The sequence below is a fragment of the Hibiscus syriacus genome, unplaced genomic scaffold, assembly GCF_006381635.1.
Source record: "Hibiscus syriacus cultivar Baekdansim isolate YM2019G1 unplaced genomic scaffold, ASM638163v2 tig00110926_pilon, whole genome shotgun sequence".
Lineage (NCBI taxonomy): Eukaryota > Viridiplantae > Streptophyta > Magnoliopsida > Malvales > Malvaceae > Hibiscus > Hibiscus syriacus.
Window position 1 is genome coordinate 56,476 of NW_024062913.1, and position 21,273 is coordinate 77,748.

The 21,273-nt window shown below is 35.2% G+C and overlaps 1 protein-coding gene and 1 pseudogene across 1 annotated transcript; one reads left to right on the forward strand and one right to left on the reverse strand.

The window, feature by feature from the left end:
• Positions 1-3,269: 3,269 nt before the first annotated feature.
• On the reverse strand, positions 3,270-3,910 carry LOC120146453 (annotated as a pseudogene).
• Positions 3,911-11,084: 7,174 nt separating this feature from the next.
• Positions 11,085-21,273, forward strand: LOC120146436 (RNA-binding protein 25-like). The gene is made up of 3 exons (XM_039159995.1): positions 11,085-11,179; positions 20,492-20,705; positions 20,990-21,273. The coding sequence occupies exons 1-3, from the start codon at positions 11,085-11,087 to the stop codon at positions 21,176-21,178; spliced, it is 498 nt and encodes a 165-aa protein (XP_039015926.1). The 3' UTR covers positions 21,179-21,273.

Here is a 21,273-nt window from a genome sequence, read left to right on the forward strand (position 1 = left end):
GGAGTATGGAGGTTCAGCACGGTCAAATTGGTAATTCCTTATATAGGTTCATACCGATCGAGTTGGTAATTCCTTACGGACCTAAGGGTCACCTAAGGTGACCCTTGGGTAGGCTCCGAGACCCCCATAAACTTTATTGGATAGGCTCTCAGACCCCAAGGTACTCCCTTAAGTAAATCATGGAACTGAATATGGTGTATGGGTAGAGGAAATTTATGTGATTTAAATAACTACATGATCATATTTACTATATACTATTGGATCATTATTTTGATATTAAAGTTACTACTCAATATGATTTCTACTGGGTACTGTATGGGTAGGCTAGAGTATGCAGGTTCAACTAGGCCAATCTGATAATTCCTTATATAGGTTCAAATCAATCAAGCTGGTAATTCTTTACGGACTTAAAGTGGCCCTTGGGTAGGCTCCGAGGTCCGGAGAAACTTTCTTAGGTAGGCTCTCAGGCCCCAAGGCACTCCCTCGGAGTGGCTCCTTTGTTGTGTGCTTAGGGTAAGTCCTTATGGATGCAGTTCTGGGGAAATTGCATAAAGGTATTCGGTTGGAGAGTTTTACTATGGTTTTAAAAATATGTTTTAAACTTTTAATGTTTTAAAAAGATATGTGCCCTTTTCACAGTTTTTAGTTGGAACACACTAGACATCGTATTCCGATCTCTTGAAAACTTAGTCCTATGAATTTTTCGTCTGAACTGAAACCTTTATGGCTTTTACTCTAAAGAAATATCAGCGAAACCTTAGTCTATCCCGAAAACCTATAGACGTCTAAATAGATAAGAACATTTTTATGTTTGCATATTATTTGCATGTCCTTCAGCTTAAATTGTAGTTCTGTATTACTGAGCTTTCCAAAGCTCACTCTTTTACTCACCATTTCAGGTTAAAAGAATCAACTCAATCCAGCTATCGGCATCAGTAAATGAGTTCCACCGGTGTTGCTTACGGAGTACGGTGTATATGATTAGGGGGCATGTAGGTTGTATTATGTTTTTATATCCGAGTCTGGAATATGTTTTATTTCTTAATATTGTTAAATTATACTTTTTTATTTATAAATTATTTTATGATTTTAGGCGTTTTAACAAAAAATTTAAATTTTCTTGAATTTTTAGGGTGGGTCGCTCCGGTGGCCCTAATGTGACACCTCGGATCGGATCGAATCACCCATATCAATCTAAGGGCATACATTTAGTGGTATCAGAGCATAGGTTGAGTCGAGTCTTCTAGATAGATCGGTCAATCGATTGTCATAGGATGTCTAGTCTGTGCATGCCCCTAGATTATGGGCTTACTCTCTTAGCCTGAACTCTGATGTTAAGAAATCATTATGTAATAAGTATACCAAAGTATCTTATCTGTATTGACTCAATTTGTGCAAAAAGGGAATAATATTCGTATTCGTCCCAATCTTAGAAGTTATCCCACGAGTAACGTGTGAGATTATTCGTTTGAGAATTTTGACCTGACTCCCGACCTAAATTTGAGTTGTTACCCCCAAACGCTCTGTAATGATAAACTCACAACCAAACTTTATAAGTAAAGTTTTGAGATTAAGTTATGCTACTCAAGTAGATTAGAGAATAAGGTATTTGGTCCAGACTTAGACAAAGTGTTTTGCCTCAAAAGGTTCTACACTGATGTACTAAATTGGAGAATTTTGGAATCATGCTTGTTCTAATTTTATGAGATTGAAACCCAATAGGTTTCGAGTCATGTTCCTTAATAATTTGACATGTATGAGATTAAAGTAAATTTACGAATACTGGGAAAAGTGTAAATCTCGAGGTGATGTTGCTCGTATAAACGAAAACAGTTATGTTTGCATGTTGCATTGAAAGTAAGCAAGTGTTATTCTAATTAAGGATTGGTAATTAAGGTAAGTTTGGTTCTTCGAGGAGAATTATGTTCAAATTTTGCATATTGGCCATCTCATGGTTGCATTTGAAGGTCACATGGGAATAAAAAGAAGTAATTTGATCGTGTTCTTTTAGATGTATGGGAGATGCATGTGCTTTTCTCATTTGGAGTTTGTTTTTAGTGTTATTATTATAAAGAGGCTTAATACCAAAATAAATGCCTAAACTATACCTTAATTCTCGAATAGGTGCCTAAACTATTTTTTTGACCAATCCAGGTGTCTAATGTTACAAATGTTATCATTTTAGGTGTCTGGGCCATCAACGATGTTAATTTCCCGTTAAGTGACACATGTCACTATCTGGTGATTTTGAAATTTATTTTTTTAAAATTATTTTTATACAAAAATATTAAATTATAAAAAACCCAAAATCATATCCTTAACCAGCCGCAACCGCCCTTTCTGGCCACAATCACCATCGCCGACGTAGTCCCTGCCATCCTCCTACTTATACGGTGTCGTAGTTGTCATCAATTGATCGTCGAGATTGTGTAGGATCACGATTTTCACCCTAGGGTTTGCGGGATATAAAACGTCAATCAATCACGATTTCATGGGGGGTTTTGGTCATCGAAGGGAGATGAGGTCGAGTGGAGCTTCGTTGACTACAAAGGACATCGATCGGTATGGGTTTAGGGATTAAAATAAAGGTTTTCAATGTTTTAGGGTTACTTCAAAATGTTTATGTTTTTCTTAAAAATATATAATTTTATTTTTAAATTTTTAATAAAAATTTTAAAAGCACAAGATTATGACACGTGTCACTGAACGGGAAAAATAAACATTGTTGATGGCTCGAACACCCAAAATGGTAACGTTTGTAATGTTAAGTACATGGATAGATAAAAAATAATTTAAACACCTATACAGAAATTTAGGTATAGTTTGGACACTTACTTTGATATTAAACCTTATAAAGAACTAGAAACCTACTACGTAGCTAGACGGGACCAAATGTTGGGCTTTGGAAATGGATAAAATTAAAAAAATGCAATTTACTCCCTATAGTCCAACCAAGTCCCAAATACGTTTGCTTAAAATCATGCAACCGACCACTCTTTTTTAAGTACTTTTCTTTTTTTAATTGTCTTGTTTCTTCTATAAAAAGACATGAGATCCACCCACACCACTTAAAAATTTAAAAAAAAAAGGAGAGAGAGATGTAAGAATTTTTTCTTAAGCAAGTCATTACAATTTATCTATTGATGTTTACAATATTAAAATCAAACACACACCAATGCAACTGAATCTCTGACTTCTTTTCAATTTTTTTTTTATTCACGCACACAACTAAAAGATAGAGCTGCTAATATATTTTCCTTTCTTTTATTTGATGGATTGAATTCCTAAGCTGTTGCAACGGGAAGAGGTGTTTCCCTGGTTTTCATGGCTTCAAATCTGGGTTCCTTGACCTGGAATTTCAGCCCAGCATATAACTTCATGTAGTCTTCAAACACAAATTTGGGGTACAATTGCTTCTCCTCTTCTTCTTTCTCCACCAGAGCCGGCGCCGGGTGGATAACGGCATCACTTCCGGGGTTGTAAAACGAAGCTATCAACATTCGAGCTCCGTTGGTTTGGGCAATCACTCAGTGCTCCACACTCTTGTATTTTCCATTGGTAATCACCTCCAGCTGATCTCCGAAGTTGATGACGATGCAGTGGCGCATAGGAGGAACATCCACCCACTCCCCGTCTTTAAGAAGCTGAAGGCCGCTCACTTGGGCGTCTTGGAACAGCAAGATGATGCCACCGGCGTCGGTGTGAGCTCGGATCCCTTGATTTTATCCGATGTCGGACACGGCGGGTAGTTTCTAACTTTGGTTCCAAATGTCGGACCTCTTGTCCCGTGGAATGCCTTTTTCAAATACCCTTTTTCCAGTCCAAGATTCTCGCACAACAAATCTAGGAGCTCCTCAGCTAGTTTCTCCAATTTCAGTGCAAATTCTTTCATCACTTCCCTGCATTATTTTTTCAATTGAACCATTATTTTCCAAACCAATTAATCCCCATCTACTACATATATTAATTCTTTGATATCCAATGAACTCTAGTTTTATGATTTGTCTTAATTGTAAAACCATGAAAAGGGCAATATTTTTAAAACTTTTGATTAAACATTTTTCGAAACATTTTTTGATATTTTCAGAACTTTGAAAATAAAAGAGAAAGAAAACATTTTTTTTTCAAAACAAGACAATCTCTCTAGAGTGGATCTTGGTAAATGACATGTGGCTCTCAAACACAAAGCTCATGCTTATAATCAATGCTGAAGTAAGAAATGAGGAACAATGAGGACATCTTTGAAGATTCAACATCAAATGTTGTGGCATTTTTTTAGATTTAACATCAAATGTTGGGGCATTTTTTGAGATTCAACATCGAATATTGGGGCATCTTTAGGAATTCAATATCCTGATGTGAATTATCAGATCTTCCGAAGGTCTTTCCTCCACGTGCAGGAACCAACAGACAAAAAATGAGATTATGTCTGATGAATAAAACAAGAACTAATTCATTATGCATGCATTTTAGAGCATCATTTTTTTCACATACATAATTTTTGCAGCTTTAGAGTCAAGTTTCAACTTCAAGACGAAAGATACTCGATTCAAAGCACATTTAGAAATTGATGGTGGTTGCTCAACTTCATAGCGAAGAGGCAACTGTCTGTCGACAAATAACTTTCCAATTTCATTCAGAGTCAATTTCAACTTCACAGCGAAGGATATTGGACTCAAAATGACACAATTTGCTCGAGAGTATATTTTAACTTCACGACGAAGGATATCTAGCTCGAAGTTAAACTTCATAATAAAGGGTTCATCCACGGTTCAACTTCACGGCGAAGGGAATCGTGTCCACCCGCAACATACAATACTTGGATTTCAACTTCACGACGAAGGATATCTAAGTCAAGGCTCAACTTCACGATGAAGGGGCCATCTGCGATTTCAACTCCACGACAGAGGATATCGTACCCATAGATCCACGATTTCAACTCCACGACGGAGGATATCGTGTCATTTTGAGGCTCAACTTCACGACGAATGGGCTTCCCAGTTTCAGAGCCAATTTCAACTTCACAGCGAAGGATATTGGACTCGAGACAACATAAGTTCAACTTCACAACAAAGGAACGGCTGGTTGTCAACAAATAATTTCCCAGTTCCAGAGCCAATTTCAACTTCACGACGGAGGATATTGGACTCAAAACAATACAACTTACTTGGATTTCAACTTCACGACGAAGGATATCCAATTTCTGGCTCAACTTCACGGCGAATGGGCCACCCACGGTTTCAACTTCACGACGAAGGGAATCGTACACACAAGAAGCATCCATCTCCAGATTGGATTTCAACTTTATGACGTAGGATATCCAACTCAAAGAATGAGTGTCTGTCAACAAACTTTCCAATTTAGAAGTCAATTTCAACTTCACAGTGAAGGATATTGGCCTCGAAACAGCATACTGAATTTCAACTTCACGACGAAGGATATTCAATTCTAAGGCTCAACTTCACAACGAAGGGGGCATCCATGGTTTCAACTTCACGACGAAGGGAATCGTGCTCACCATTGTCTCCCTTGAGACAGTTTCCAAGTTTTGTCTCTCTTGAGACAGTTTCCCTTGAAACAAAATCTTGTCACTCTTGAGACAGTTTCCCTTGAAACAAATTTTGTCTCTCTTGAGACAGTTTCCCTTGAAACAAAATCTTTGAATATCTTTTCCTTGAAACAAATTTCGTCTCCCTTGAGACAGTTTCTTTTATAACTAATTTTTGTCTCTCTTGAGACAGTTTCTTTTGAAACAAAATTTGTCCCTCTTGAGACAGTTTCTCTTGAAACACAAAAAAAACCCTCGAAATTGTTTCTCTTGAAACATACACACAAAAAACCTTTGAAGATATTTCTCTTGAAACACAAAACATTCGAGTTCGATTACACTCAGCTTCGAGGGCACATTATTCACAGCATATCTCAAGGCTAGAATGGTTATATGCCAACCAAAGACCTTCGAGTTCGACTATGATCAGCTCCAAGGCACATCATTTGCAGTATAACTCAAGGCTAGAAGGGTTATTTGCAAACCAAAGACCTTCGAGTTCGACAACGCTCAGCTCCAAGGAACATCATTTGTAGCATAACTCAAGGCTAGAAAGGTTATCTGCCAACCAAAGACCTTCGAGTTCGACTACGCTCAGCTCCAAGGCACATCATTCACAGCATATCTCAAGGCAAGAAAGGCTATCTGTAAACAAAATTGTCGAGTTCGATTCCATTCAGCTAGATGAAAAATCAATCACACTACTTTCTGGTTACAGTCGAAGTTTTCAAGTCGAGAAGAAGACCTGGGTTAGCCGTGCCTTAGTGACAAGCAACCATTTTCAAGCAGCATAGCTTAAGTCAAGAAAAGCTATCTGTCAACGAAGATTTCTGAGTTCGATTCTGATCCAAGAAGAAGACCGAAGGGCAACGAGAAGCCATGTGCTAATTCAAATTCTGAACTACGACTTCAATTCCATATCATTTCAAGATGAACTCGACTTCACGATGGAGGAGTCATCCGCAACTTAATTTGACAGGGAGTTATTGAAACATCAGAGTCAATTTTCAACTCTACCAAACGAAAAGTTTGTCTTTTAATCTTTGCCCTATCCCCGTTATACGACTATGGGAAAAGAGGGGCAGCTGTCAACACACCTTTTCATCCGGGTACAATACTCTCAACAACCCTGATTTAGTGGGATTCAGAAAACAAACATAACGTTAGAGTTTTACTAGGATTCAAACTCCTAAAAATAGGATAGAGTTTTACTAGGATTTAAACTCTTAAAAATAGGATAGAGTTCTACTATGATTCAAACTCCTAAAAATATGATCCAGAAGCATTATAAATAGCCATTATAACTCACTATTGTAACGAACGATTTACATACAAAATACAGAGGAAAGCACGAAAAAATACAAAGGCAAAGCTATTGTAAACGATTCGGAAAGGAAATAAAATGTAGCATCTTTTTTACCTTGATTCATTCATTTCTCGCATGTGCATGTTATTTTTCTTGAGATTTGGTTCGAATAACCCAAAACGTGGGTTGCGTCGATGGCCAAAAAGGGGTGAGATTTCGAAGTTTCGAACCTAGATCTACCCTCGAGACGTGTTCATGTTTTTAAATATTTAATTATCCCCCCTAAATCAATATTTCTTTTTTTCTTTATTTTTTAATATTTTTTTTATTTTACTTACTATTTTGTCTTTGCTTTCTTTATCTTATCTTTTATTTAATTTGTTTTTTTTTCATTTTAATTTTATTTATTTATTTATTTATTTCTTACCTTTTTATCTAACACGTTTCTTGGCTCTCTTAAAGGTACACCTTTAAAACTATCTAAGGTAAGTAATTGGGATCGTATTTTTACCTTTTAATTTTAAATTACAATTTTCTTAATTTAAGACAACTGGAAATTGCGTAGTATCGAAAGGGCAGTTCAAGGGTGCTAACCCTTCCTTGACTGTAACCGACTCCCAAATCCGACAAATCTTTGGAAAGACGCAGATCAGGTAAGAAATAGGGTATCCGATCAACCCATTTGTTTTAAGATAAATGATCGGTGGCGACTCCAATTCGTTTAATCCAAGTCGAAGCCCAATTTCGGGCTCAACCGAAAGACGGTTGCGACACGATCTATCCATTGTTTGTAAATGTCAAAAACGACATCTTAATGGTAATGTTTACAAGTAAACGTTCAACCCTTAATCATTTCATCTTAGGAAATTTGAGGAATTAAGCAATACTTTTTTTTCATTTTTCATCCTATTTCTTTGGAATTTGGTCAAAAACAAGGAAAAAGATTGTTAAAGTTTCTTGCAATACCTTGAATGTTTAAACCAGAAGAAGAAGAAACACTCACGTGAAAATCATGCGCGTGGCATGGGCTTACAGTTACATCCACGAGATGAGTTAGCAATATGCATGAACTGGTTTTTAAGATGGTCAAATTATCAATAGCAATCGCATGACAAAAGGAAAGTTTTGAAACTACAATTTGATTTGATAATATCTTTATTTGAAGTTGTCAAAAATGAATTTTGGTCATAGAAATTAGGTAAAAATGCATATTTATCATCTGTACAAGTCTTTTCTCAGCTGCCCTCTATACTACTATTTTTGTTCTCAATAATCTCATGTACCATATTCATAAAGAAAAATAATATATTAGATTAAAATAAATAAATAAAAATCATCAATAACATTAAGATATTAATAAGGAATGAAAGATGTGCAATATAAGTGGTTCATACTTCCTATGAATAATAATTATTTTAATTAAAATGGTTAGTTTCCAACAAATGGACCTCGTTTAAGTGGAAGTATTCCTTAAAATCCCAATACCGCATATGACATGCTGCATTTTTATAACACACATAACCCGTATACGTCTAGAATTACAAGTTAAAGATGTTACATTAACATGTCAGAACATTCCTTGAACATAATTGCTTAAAAAATTTGTTTCATTGTAAAACATCTTTTTATCAACTTTAAACATGTTTTATTAAGTGTATATATTCATAAAATGATAATTTATCATCAAAACAAATCAAATTTTACGCAACAATTAGGCAGTTTAGTGTTGTTTCATAACTATATAAAATTGTCTAAATAATGGTTGATTTAAAAACCATTTAAAACCTAACATTTATACTATTCATTCATAAATACGATTATAACTGAAATAGCTAAAATTAAAATAGTCATAAATTACTATTACAGATCCTTTTAAAATAAATTCGATAAAGCATCCCAACAGATATAATGTACATGCCACTAATAAGTCCAAGATAGGATGTCTTACTGATATTGCCAGTAGGTTTGATTTCCAAAAGATGCTCGGAAAGCTCATCGCTTCACGTCCTTTTCTTTATTCAAACCTATGCATGAAAATCATCATGCGCTAAATAAAACATAGTGAGGCAGCTATACAGTTAAAGTGAGTTAAAACATAAAATGCAATAAAATATTTTAAGACAAAAAGAAATGTGATTTAATGAAAATGCATTGAAGCTTTCAAACCGAGATATTTAAGCTGATTTCCTCTTCAGAAAACTTGAAAATCACCATCTCATGATTTTATCAAAATCATGTAAATCAACATCATATATAACAACTATTTCATATTTCTTTTTTGATTTGTATATAGTTTAAAACTTTCATTTTCACTTTTATATTCTTTCCTTTCATATACTTTTCTTAACTTTCATAGCCCAATGCATATTTATGAGAACACAAGGTACATGAGTAGAACATAAGGTGCACAGTGGGCACATCAATGTGCCATTCTTAACTGAAACATATAATGCACTCCAAGTGCAATCATAACATGTTGAGTTAATCGATCGATTGAATCGGACAAGAGGGGGTGAATTGGCAATTAAAAATTTGGTGGAAGCTTTTGCAGAAAATTGAAAGTAATTGCACAGCGATTTAGAGTGGTTCGAATTTCTCAACCAAAGTCTACGTCCACTACCTTAGCTATCCACACTAAGGATTTTCCAACAAATTCACTAATTTGTTCTTTCTTTTGAGGACAAAGAGTAACCTTACAATTCCCTCAAGAATTATACCCCAATTCTTGAGCACACTCTTTTTCAAAGAGAAATACACAAATTTGCAAACTTACAAGAAAATCCTCACAAGGTAAGATGTTTGTACAATTCTAGAACAAGAAAAGAACACTCAAAAATAATTACAAATGAGCACAAATGGTGTTCTTGAAAGCAAAATGAATATTGAAAGGAAAATTGGCTTGAATTGCACAAACTTGGTGTTTGATGCTTTCTCTCTTGTTTCTCTATGATTTATTGTTGATCAAAGGCTTCAGAACTTGTTTAAATACTCCCTCAATTGATTCTGAACATTGGGAATGATTAGTGGAGTCAATTGAGCCATTTAAGTGTGAAAGCAATTAATAAAACAGCTTGGAGCGTGGGGGGTATCAGTACCCCTTCATAGGGTATCGGTACCTGTAGTGTAAAATTCAAATATTTCGACCGTTATATGCCTTAGGGTATCGGTACCATATGAGGGGTATCGATACCATTGCATGGAGGTATCGATGCCTATTAGGGGTATCGGTACCATTCGAACATTCTGTTATTTCTCGGAACCAAAGTGTTCACAGGGGTATCGGTACCCTATAAGGGGTATCGATACCATACTAAATAATTCTTATTTTTGGCTCGAATATGGCTCGAAATACTTTGTAAAAATTGTTTCAAAAATATTTTAAGATTGAAACTTAATTTTACACTTGAGTAAGGATTGAAATAGACTTTCGAAAACTTGGAGTAATAATTTTCATATTCGAATAATTAAAAATCTTAAAAATAATTAACCACTTAATTTGTTATATCAAAACATCAAAATGTTTTCAACAATCTCCCCCTTTTTGATATAACAAAACATTTTAATAATTGTAAGATTTTCTAATTTGAAAATAATTTTGGAAATCAAGTTTGAAAATTTTGAAAAATTACTCCCCTTACTCTAACATTTCTCCCCCCTTTTTGTTAAATAAAAAAGATGACTTAAAAGGTATAGAAAACAAGATTTTGCCAATTGATTAAATAAAGCTTAAGCTGTTAAGATCAAAATCAAGAGAAAGATTAGCCATTAGTTTTATAATCAATATTCATAAACAAATATGCAATGGAAATTGGTCATATATTCTAAATGATGCCAAATAAAAAGACTTTTAAGATCAATATTCAAATAAACATATTCAAACTAACAATTACTATCCCAGAAATCAAAATATCCAAAACAAATTCAAACCATTCAAAGCAAATTTAAACATCCATAAAAGCATCAAAATGTTTTAACAATGAAAGTTCTAAGTTGATCCAAAACAAAAACCAAACAAGGTCTACTCTTCCATAGAAGGATCAAGAGGGGAAGGAAATCGTGCTTGTATCTCAAGAGTAAGAGCATCCATACGTGCAAGAATTTCCCTTTGAAACTCCATCTGTTGAGCTTCCAAAGTGTCTAAGCGACGATTAACCGCTTTGTTATTTGTAGTTAAATGGGAATCGATAGAAGCAGACCGTAGATCAAATGTCTCCAAAAATGAACGAAAATATGGAGGCACTTGATCCTCTTGTTATGCTGGTTCTTCGGGCTGCTCCGGCTCGTTGTCGACTTCGTCAATATCTTGCATTAGTTGTTGAAGCTCTGTATCGTCGTCCGCTCCCGGTGGAGCTCGTGAAGAACTAGCTCCCAGAGTATCCTTTGAGGATCGAACCCATTCACCAGTTTCCTTATCCTATATCCATCCCGATCTCGTTAAGGAAAGAAGATTAATTTGGTTTTTGAGAGGGATGGCTACATCAAGTTGTACCCTAAGCTCGGATTTCTTAAACAAATTACTCTGTAGACAACCGTAAACTAGACTTGGACAAGTTTTCTTATTAGGAACGAGATTCACGGTGTCAATGAGAACAGAAAAGATGATATGAGGAAGATTAATTTTCATATTATTCTGGATACAATGTATCCACCACAAATCTAAGGCTTTAAGAGTGGAGTATTTTCCTCCGGATGGTTTAAACCACCAAGAGATCATAAGATGAAGAAATCGATTATGATGATCTAAGATACTCGCACTCGATCTAACCTTGTAACGGGAACCTACGATTTATTTTTCATTACAAAATCCATTATCATCTAAGCCAAAAGCATGTTCTATATACTGAGAATTTATGTGAATGAATTAACCCAGAAGATAGGATTGGATCCCTATGGCTGTGGTTTGTTCTCGATTTTGAATGCAAACGGCATTGGAATAGAAAATTCGAACGAGTTGTTGGTAAACAATTGGTTCTAGTTGACAGAGTTTATCAAATTTCCAATCTAATAGGGTAGGTAGATATCTAAAGTCACTACAGTAAAAGTGGCTTGTTGCGGCGTTTTTTTTACTTATAGCGGCGTTTTTAAGCGCCGCTAAAAACACCTGCGGCGTAAAGACAAACGCCGCTAAAAGCATCGCTAAAAATAGCGCCGCTAAAGTTTACGACGTTTTTCAACAAAAAAATGCCGCAATAGGTGACAACATATAGCGGCGTTAACAAACGCCGTAAAAGGTATTGATATTTAGCGGCGTTTGGCAGAAAAACGCCGCAATAGGTGTTGATATTTAACGGCATTTGGCAAACAAACGCCGCAATAGGTGTTGATGTTTAGCGGCATTTTCTTCACAAACGACGCAAGAGATGTTGATTTTTACTAACGTTTTTCCTACAAACGCCGCAATATGTATTGAGATTTAGCGGCGTTTTTATCAAAAACGCCGCTAAATGTATGGTATATTGCAGCGTTTTTTGTTACAAACGCCGCTAAATAACACAGAATTTAAAAGTTCTAAATATTATGCTTAATACCCCAAATCTATTTTTTCAACCTGTTCCATTATCCAACAAACAAAACACCAATAACATCAAATCCAATATAATAAATAAAAGTTTTCATTAACGTAATATAAGTTAAGTTAAACACGATTTAGTAACATTAACATAATGCTCATAACATAAATGAGGCTACGATGGTGGATTCTGAGGTTGCGTTTTTTGTATCATCAGCATCATATCATTGAGTCGATTTTCAAATTCTTCACATCTCTGCTTATATATTACTTCTCTCTGTGCTACCAATGCTTCTCTCTGTGCTACCGCTGCCTCTCTCTGTGCTGCCACTGCTTCTCTCTCTGCTTCTGCTGCTGCTCTAGCTGCTTCCAGTGTTGCTCTCTCTGCTTCCCTTGCTTCATTTTCCGCTTTCAAGTTAGCCATTTGTTGATCCATCTCAGCCAACTTTTCTTTTAAACGACCAACTTCTAATTGGGAAGATCGAGACTGTGATGACATGTACTGTGATAAACTGGATCCAAAATATTTGGTGGGAGTAACGAATGATCCTTGACAGCGCACCCGACCATATCTTTCAGGACCCAAAACGTCATTAATAGTTTGGTTTTCAATGTCATCATCATTAATAATACCTTGACTCGAAGCAGTAGCATGATACTCTGCCCTTTTCTCCCTCAATTTTTCCTAATAATAAAGTGAATAATTAATTAAAATAAAAAATGTCATGGTACAAATATAAATAAAGTCAGGTAAATTTAAAACATCTACCCAATAAACGTACCATAATTTCTGCAGCGTCAGCAGTCATAGGAGTGCCATCCTTCTTCGTATGTGTCATGTCGAAGAGTTGGATTCGACCAACTTTAGAACCGGATGTATTTTCCTACAATGTACCATAATGTAATTACTATGAGTTAGTATGTACATGGAATACAAAAAACTATTTCAATAATCTATAATACCTCCTCATGAGCTATACAAGTAAAGCTCTTCGATCCAGCCGTGTGCGTAAACTTTTGTTGTTGCCTGCTAGAAACACCAACATGCTCTCGGTCCTACAATGTCAAACAACCACTTATAATGATGATTTAAATTTTGTTACAAGTATTTATGAAAAATACATCATACTTGTCTTTTTTGAGAACTCCAAAATCTGACTGCATCTTCCCATTGGTACCTGAGCATTCCTGGTGGGACTGTTTGCAACTTCTCTTCAAGGCTGAGATCATTCTTGAAGTATTTCTTCTTTAAGGAGCTCTTGTGGTCCCTCCATCTCTTACCTAACGCTTGCTTCACATAATCGTCAGAGACCTCTAAAACAAATTTCTCCTATACAGCAAATAAGTGTGCACCGTAAGTATAAATTAGTATTGAATTTATATAGAGTATCTATTATAATGACATTATTACCTTAACAAAATCCAACGCTTAATTTTTGTTACTATTAGGCATTTTGCGCCATGACTCATAATTGATCGGTAACAGATTCGCATTACGTCCAACTATGCCTAAGTAACCTGCTAGAAGACGTGATTCTGGGCCAATAGGTTGACCGGCATCGTTTCTTGAAACTTTGACACGATGCCCAGGAGGAAGTTGGTATAATTCCTTTAAAGTTGTACGTCCTCAAGTCTTGTGCGTTCCAGCATTTTCAACTATATAAGAAATTATTAAATGTCAGTTTTGAAAATGAACAAAGTAGTAAATAAAGTTTCGAATATTACCTTGAATCTTCAACAGTTTCAGGAACTTCGGAAGACTCAGGTGCATTCGTTTCCTCATTATTTCTTTCTTCATGGTCTTCAGAAGCTCGAACAACCCGCAAATCAGATATTTTTCTCCTCGGCATTATATCTGTAATAAACAAACATGAGTAATAAAAAACGATTTAATTAATGAATACATTGAAAGACAACATGTTAAGGGTTATAACATTATAAATAAATAAATGAAGATATAAAATCGTACAACAGTCTTATGTAATGTCAGTTGTCATAAATATCTTCATCAACGTCCTCCCGAACCCATTGAAATTGTGTTGTATTACTGATAGTTTCATCTAAGTTTTGTGGTAGTAGAGGTAAACACTCTGATCTTGTTTCAATGTCATCTCTACTTCCATCCCCGATGTCTATCAAGTCTCTGGGAGTATTTCGAAGCACAACATACCAACCGTCATCCATTAGATCGTGATAATCAAATACTTGTTTCACTTGAGAGGAAAATACATATGGTTCATCCATCAAACGTTGACTCGTGTGAATTAATCGAGAGAAATTCACCATTGAAAACCCGAATTTATCTCTTTTTATACATCTATTTACATCAACCCAGTCACACCGAAACAACACAACCTTTTGTTTTCCATAATAATCTAACTCAATAATGTCCGTAAGATTTCCATAATAATCGACCTCTCCATCCTGGAATTATTGTCCCTTACAGTAGCATAACTTGTAGTTGATGAGGTAACTACGACTCCACAATTTTGTGTCCTCCTTAATCTTTCACGAGATTTCATGTGAAACCTGAACCCATTAATGAGGAAGGCATTATATCTTTTAACTATTCTATTCGGACCTTGAGAAAGCCATTTAACTTCTTCACTAACTTCTCTCCCACTCCAAACCTATTACACATGAATGGTGAATTAATTTGCATTGATGTCGATATAAAAAGCAAGACATATATTATTTATAAGTGTTCCGTAAGATTTAGTTGCTTACCGTCTGGCCTAACCATTCATGAAAAGTTTCTGTGAACAACTTATGTAGCTCTCGCTGATTTAATCTTCGGGAGCGTGCTCGAGATCTCAATACTTCTTTAAACTCACTATAAAGAATATTATGTCGATGAAAATTGATAAATATAAAAGATAAAGAGATTTCATTAGGATTAGGTCCGAAAGACTTACGTGCGAAAGTGATCTATTGAATCGTGATGGAAAAGAACATATCGGTGTGCTTGTACCCAAGACGTGTCATCTAAATGTGCAATTTCAACTTTCTCTAATGGTTGACCATAACTTCCAAACAAATAATGTTGAGTTAAGTCATCAATACCTAACTCATCATTTCGATTTGGTCTATTTCATCTTGTTTCAACATGTTCCAAATATCTAGAGCAAAATGTCATACATTCCTCTGCCAAATACCCTTCAGCAATTGATCCTTCCGGATAACGCTTATTACGACAATAAGACTTCAACTTGCCCAAGAACCTATACAGAAAACAACATACTACGTAAATACATTTTATTCAAATGTATAATCAGTAGTAATTTGAAACGTGTAATTCAATTAACACCTCTCTATAGGGTACATCCATCGATAAAAAACGGGACCACCAACTCTTTCTTCGTGAGGAAGATGAATTAACAGATGCACCATAATTGTGAAGAATGAAGGCGAAAATATCTTCTCCAAGTTGCATAAAGTCAAGGCAACTCGATCTTGTAGTTTATTAAGTTCTTCAACCATTAGAACTTTCCCACATATGGCTTTCATTATATTAGAAAGTTCAATGATACAAGACGTCACCTTACTCGACATGCAACCGCGAATAGCTACTGGTAGTAAATCTTGCGTTAATATGTGATAATCATGAGACTTTAAACCATAAAGTCTTCGATCTTTAACACTAACACATCGAGAAATGTTTGATGCATACCCATCTGGGACCTTTATATCCTTCAACACCGTGCAAAACACTTCTTTTTCTTTCTTCGAAAGAGAAAAAATAGAAGGCGACAAGAAATTTCTTCCATTCGGACGTAATTGCGGATGAAGATCATGTCGAATTCCTATGTCCACTAAGTCAAGTCGACTCTTAAGATTATCTTTAGATTTTCTGCCATCATTCAGAATGGTCCCGATAATATTCTCATAAACATTCTTCTCAATATGCATTACATCAAAATTATGTCTCAAAATATGCTTTTTCCAATAAGGCAACTCGAAGAATATACTCCTCTTTTTCCACAAGTCTACCTCATTTGGATCATCCTCTTTATCAGACTCATCATCAGTTTGTTCGTCAACTTCAAGCTCTTCATTGACCTGTTTTGCCTTTTTCTTTGATCGTGTACTAGTTGGTTGATTCATCTTTCCATAAGTAAAATTGATATTTTTCAACATTCTGAATATTTCAGACCTGGTTGTTTGGTCAGGAGCATTTCGAAACTCTTCATCACCATCAAACATATTCTTTTGAAATTTAAATCTATGATTATCAGGTAACCACCGACGATGTCCCATATAAGAGAACTTTTTTCCATTAACCAACCACTTCGAACATGTTTGTGCAACACAATAAGGACAAGCATAACGACCTTTGGTACTCCAACCAGATAAATTTGCATACGCAGGAAAATCATTAATTGTCCATAATAAAGTAGCGCGTAAATTAAAGTTCTCCTTCGTCAATACATCGTACGTTTCGACCCCTTCCCATAACTGTTTCAACTCTGCAATTAGCGGCTGCATATAAATATCAATATCATTTCCGGGGCCTTTCTCGCTGGGGATTATCATGGATAAGATGAAAGATGATTGTTTCATGCAAATCCAGGGAGGTAAATTGTATGGAACAAGTACAACAGGCCAAGTACTATACGAAGTACTCATGAGTTTGAATGGATTAAACACATCAGTTGCAAGACCGAGCCTGACATTTCGAGGATCTCTCGCAAAACTTGGATACTTGTTGTCAAATGACTTCCAAGCTAAAGAATCTGCAGGATGCCGTAATAATCCATCATCAGTTCTGCCATCATGATGCCACCTCATAGACTCAGCAATCTTGGAGGACATAAACAATCTTTGTAGCCTAGGTATGAGAGTAAAATATCGCAGAATCTTGATCGGTTTCTTTCTTGATCGTGCTTGAGCTTCATCCTCAGTAATATTTTCTGTCTCTCTAGTCATCCATCAAGATTTTCCGCATACATGACAAGACTCCTGATTTTTTCGATCACCCCAATATAACATACAATCATTCGGACAACTATGAATTTTATCATATCCAAGACCCAAATCTTTGATCATTTTCTTCATATCTTTGCATGATTGAGGGATTTTTGCAAAAGGAAACACTTCTCCTAGTAACTCCAACAATTGCGTAAAGGAGTTACCAGTCCACCCTCCCAGGCATTTTAAGTGGAAAAGACGAATGCAGAAATAAAGCTTTGAAAACTTTGATCCCTTATAAATTTATTCATTCATTTCATTCAGCAACTTGTAAAACTTTGCCGCTTCTCCATTTGGCTCTTCATCACATCCACTTCTTCTAATCTCAATGAAATCATTAACATCATCCTGACAATAATTTTCTGTATCATACGACTGATGATTGTGCATATTAAATGCATCTCGTAACATCCCTTCCATGTCATCTTCTCTAAAAGTTGGATAGGGAGAAAGAGCATGATAAGTCGAGTAACTCGTGGAAGTAGATCTATCTGATACAATCTCTCCATGAAAGATCCATTTTCTATACCCCCGAACAAATCCAAAAATAACTAGATGCTCGTACACAACTTCACGAATGTGCCAATTAATGTTCACACAATTCTTACAAGGGCAAAGAATCATATTTTCTTGGCTTGCATTCAGAAAAGCTAAATTTAGAAAGTTTTCGACTCCATTTCGATATTCGACGCTTACCCTTGAGAAATCCATCCAACTCTTATCCATTTCGTATTTCTGGAGTTCCAATTTCAAATGTTAATTGCTAATAATATAGATAAAATTAGAACCTAAACAGAAGCATTAAATTATCATATTTAGTGCATAATAATATTTGCATAGTATAAAACTAATCACTCGTAAATTATACAACTTTTAAATTGATAAAATTGTATGGGAGCAAATGTATCTCAGTTAATTTATAAAAATTATAACAAGAATTATATACAACTGCATACTATAGAACTAAATACTTACACATGTTTCATCAAATGTAGCATTTACATCTAAACAGACTCATGTTTCATTGTTACTGAGAGAGGCATTAAGAACTTAGAATGAAATATAAACCCAATTAACCCATTAGCGAAGGGTTGAAGAAATAAAGAAAAAGAATAACACAAAAGGACAACCGACTTAAGTCGTAGTCAACAATTTCTCAGTGAAATGCATACTATATCTCTGTGATTAATTATGATTGTTAGAAGTTAGAATTCCAAGGACAATCCACTTAAGTCTTAGTCAACTATGCGACACCAAGAATAATTTAATACATTTGACTTGACAATCTTAAAGCAACGTAAAAATACTTTACTTAATGAGTATCATGGACAAACCTGGAAAATGTTTATTATGATGCTATTTCGATGAACCAGAATAATATATGCATGTCACTAATACATGTGCAACTCGATCAAACTCCAACAGCAACAGTGATTTATGTAACTTTTTTTTTTTTGCAAATTCTGACAACCATGCAGGCAAAGCAAGTGTACTGTAGCAAATAAACCACGATTACATATCATCATAAGGGAAAAGGAGGCTAATACGTTAAATGATTTAAAGAACCTAAACCAAATAGATGAGCACGAATACACGTCTTCACAAGTGAAGTGAACTGAATTAAGAGCCATTTATTGTGTACAACACAGTATACATGTATTTGAAACAAAAACAGAACCATTTAGGGATCGTTAAGGACAGAAAAGATGGTTCTAACATAGTTCATGCAAATTTTAGAAGACCCTCGTCTTGTGTCACTAACCATTTCGTTAACAGAACCAAAGATGGATCATTGATTAAGAGTTAACTGGACATTTCTTCTGACTCTTCATTTGTTTCACACCTCCTCTTCACTTGGATATTTAATAATTATTCGGAATTGTACCAATTGCACGTTCTTTAGGTTTTGAGGAGGACAATATATTATAATCCATAATTTCCATTCATACAAATATTTCCCCTAATGAATATGGAGATAGTTGCCTCATTTGAAAATTTAAAATTATTATATTATATATATATATATATTGATTTTATATTAAAAATATATTTTTACCCTCTATAATTTTACAAATTTCATCTTTCCTAAAAGTTTAAAAATTCTCCCCCTAACATAAAATCCTACATACATCCTTTCGTGCAACCAACTAGACGAACAGGGACAGAGCCAATATTCCAACATAAGAGGGAAAATTAATCATAAAAAAATATGGGAGACAAAGTATAATTAATCATAGAAAATAAGGGGACAAAATATGTAATGCACCGAATCTCGGGTTTGTAGTTGAACCTGAGGCCCATAAATTGAGCCAAATGACCCATTAAAATAGTTTGGACTTAATTAAGTTGAGAATGGGCTTGAGTTGGGCCCAAGAGATAGTGGTGATTTAAGGTAAAATAGAAAACAGAGAGACTAAAAGTGTAATTTTACCCTTTGTTATTTTGAAAGCTAAAAACCCCTTCCCTATTATATGATTTCACATGACCACTCCCCTAAAACACTAACCAAACACTCTTCCTCTTCCTTTCATCTTTTCTTTCTTCTTCTTCCTTTCCAAGGTGAAGGTTTACGGATCTCAAGTTTAGTTTCGTTAAACCAAGGTAATAATATTAATCCTCACCCTTCAAGCTTCAATTTAAGTTCCATTTCTCAAGTTTTATACTTAGTTTCCAAAAATGGGTTTTATAGAGGTTTAAGAGAATCTATGGATTTTAGCTCGTTTTTAGTGTATTCAAGTTATAAGAAGTATTTTTAACTTTAACCCAACCACGTAGTTGATTTAGTAACTCATTTTCTTAACTTTGATTAGTGAAAGAAGTGGGAGAAAGCTCAAGAGAGAGGGGAAAAGAGAAATTGCCTATTGAGTGATTTGAGGACATTTCTAGTAATCAAGAAATCAAGGTAACACATTCACAACTTCTTCATACCAATTATGGGACACTAGAAATGCATTATATCTTAAGAGTTGAGTGTGAATCATGTTTAGTAGTTTTCATGGTAGATTCTATGTTTAAGTGTTATAACATGTTTCAAAGCCTTATTTATGACCCCTAAACGTCACGTAAAAGACTAATAATGATTGGGAATTAGTTTGAGTGTAAATTTTAAGCCCAAGTAGGGTAATTTCGAATAAAATGATGTAAGAACCCTAATTAGTAGGGATAAGGATCGTAATGATGAGGATAGAAATCGCAACAGAGACAAGACCAAAGAGAAAATCCCTGACCGGGATAGAGACAGGGAACATGGACAGGGTAAGGTGAAAACAACCGATAACCAGAAACTTTTGGATGCAAAACAATTAATTGATATGATTCCAAAGACCAAGGAGGAGCTATTTTCATATGAGATAAACTGGAATGTTTATGACCAGGTAAGCATCTTTTCACATGTCTTTTTTAAACTGTTATTTTCAAACATTCTGTCCTCTGGTTAGGGCTAACTAGTTAAAATAGTGCATAATGTTAGCTTCAATTGCATTAGGCTTGTTCTTCCTTGGCATATATGGAACTAACATGAACATTGCAGTATCCATATTTCTCTTCTGCATTTGTTTGAAATAATCATCTTTGGGCAGATATCTTTTACCTTATAATTTTAGTTTAAACCCAATTATAAACTTGACACTAATTCTAAGTGGTACTGTCACTTGTGCAGCATGCACTGCATGAGAGAATAAGACCCTGGATTTCAAAGAAAATTATGGAGTTCTTGGGAGAAGAAGAGAAAACTCTGGTTGATTACATCGTATCGAGTACTCAGGAACATGTCAAGGCTTCTCAAATGTTGGAGCTGCTGCAGTCTATATTAGATGAGGAGGCAGAGATGTTTGTGCTTAAGATGTAGAGGATGCTGATATTTGAAATTAAAAAAGTGGAGACTGGTCTGGCTTTGCGTTCGAGATCCTGATCTAACATTGATGCCGTGCTGGCGGTTCATGT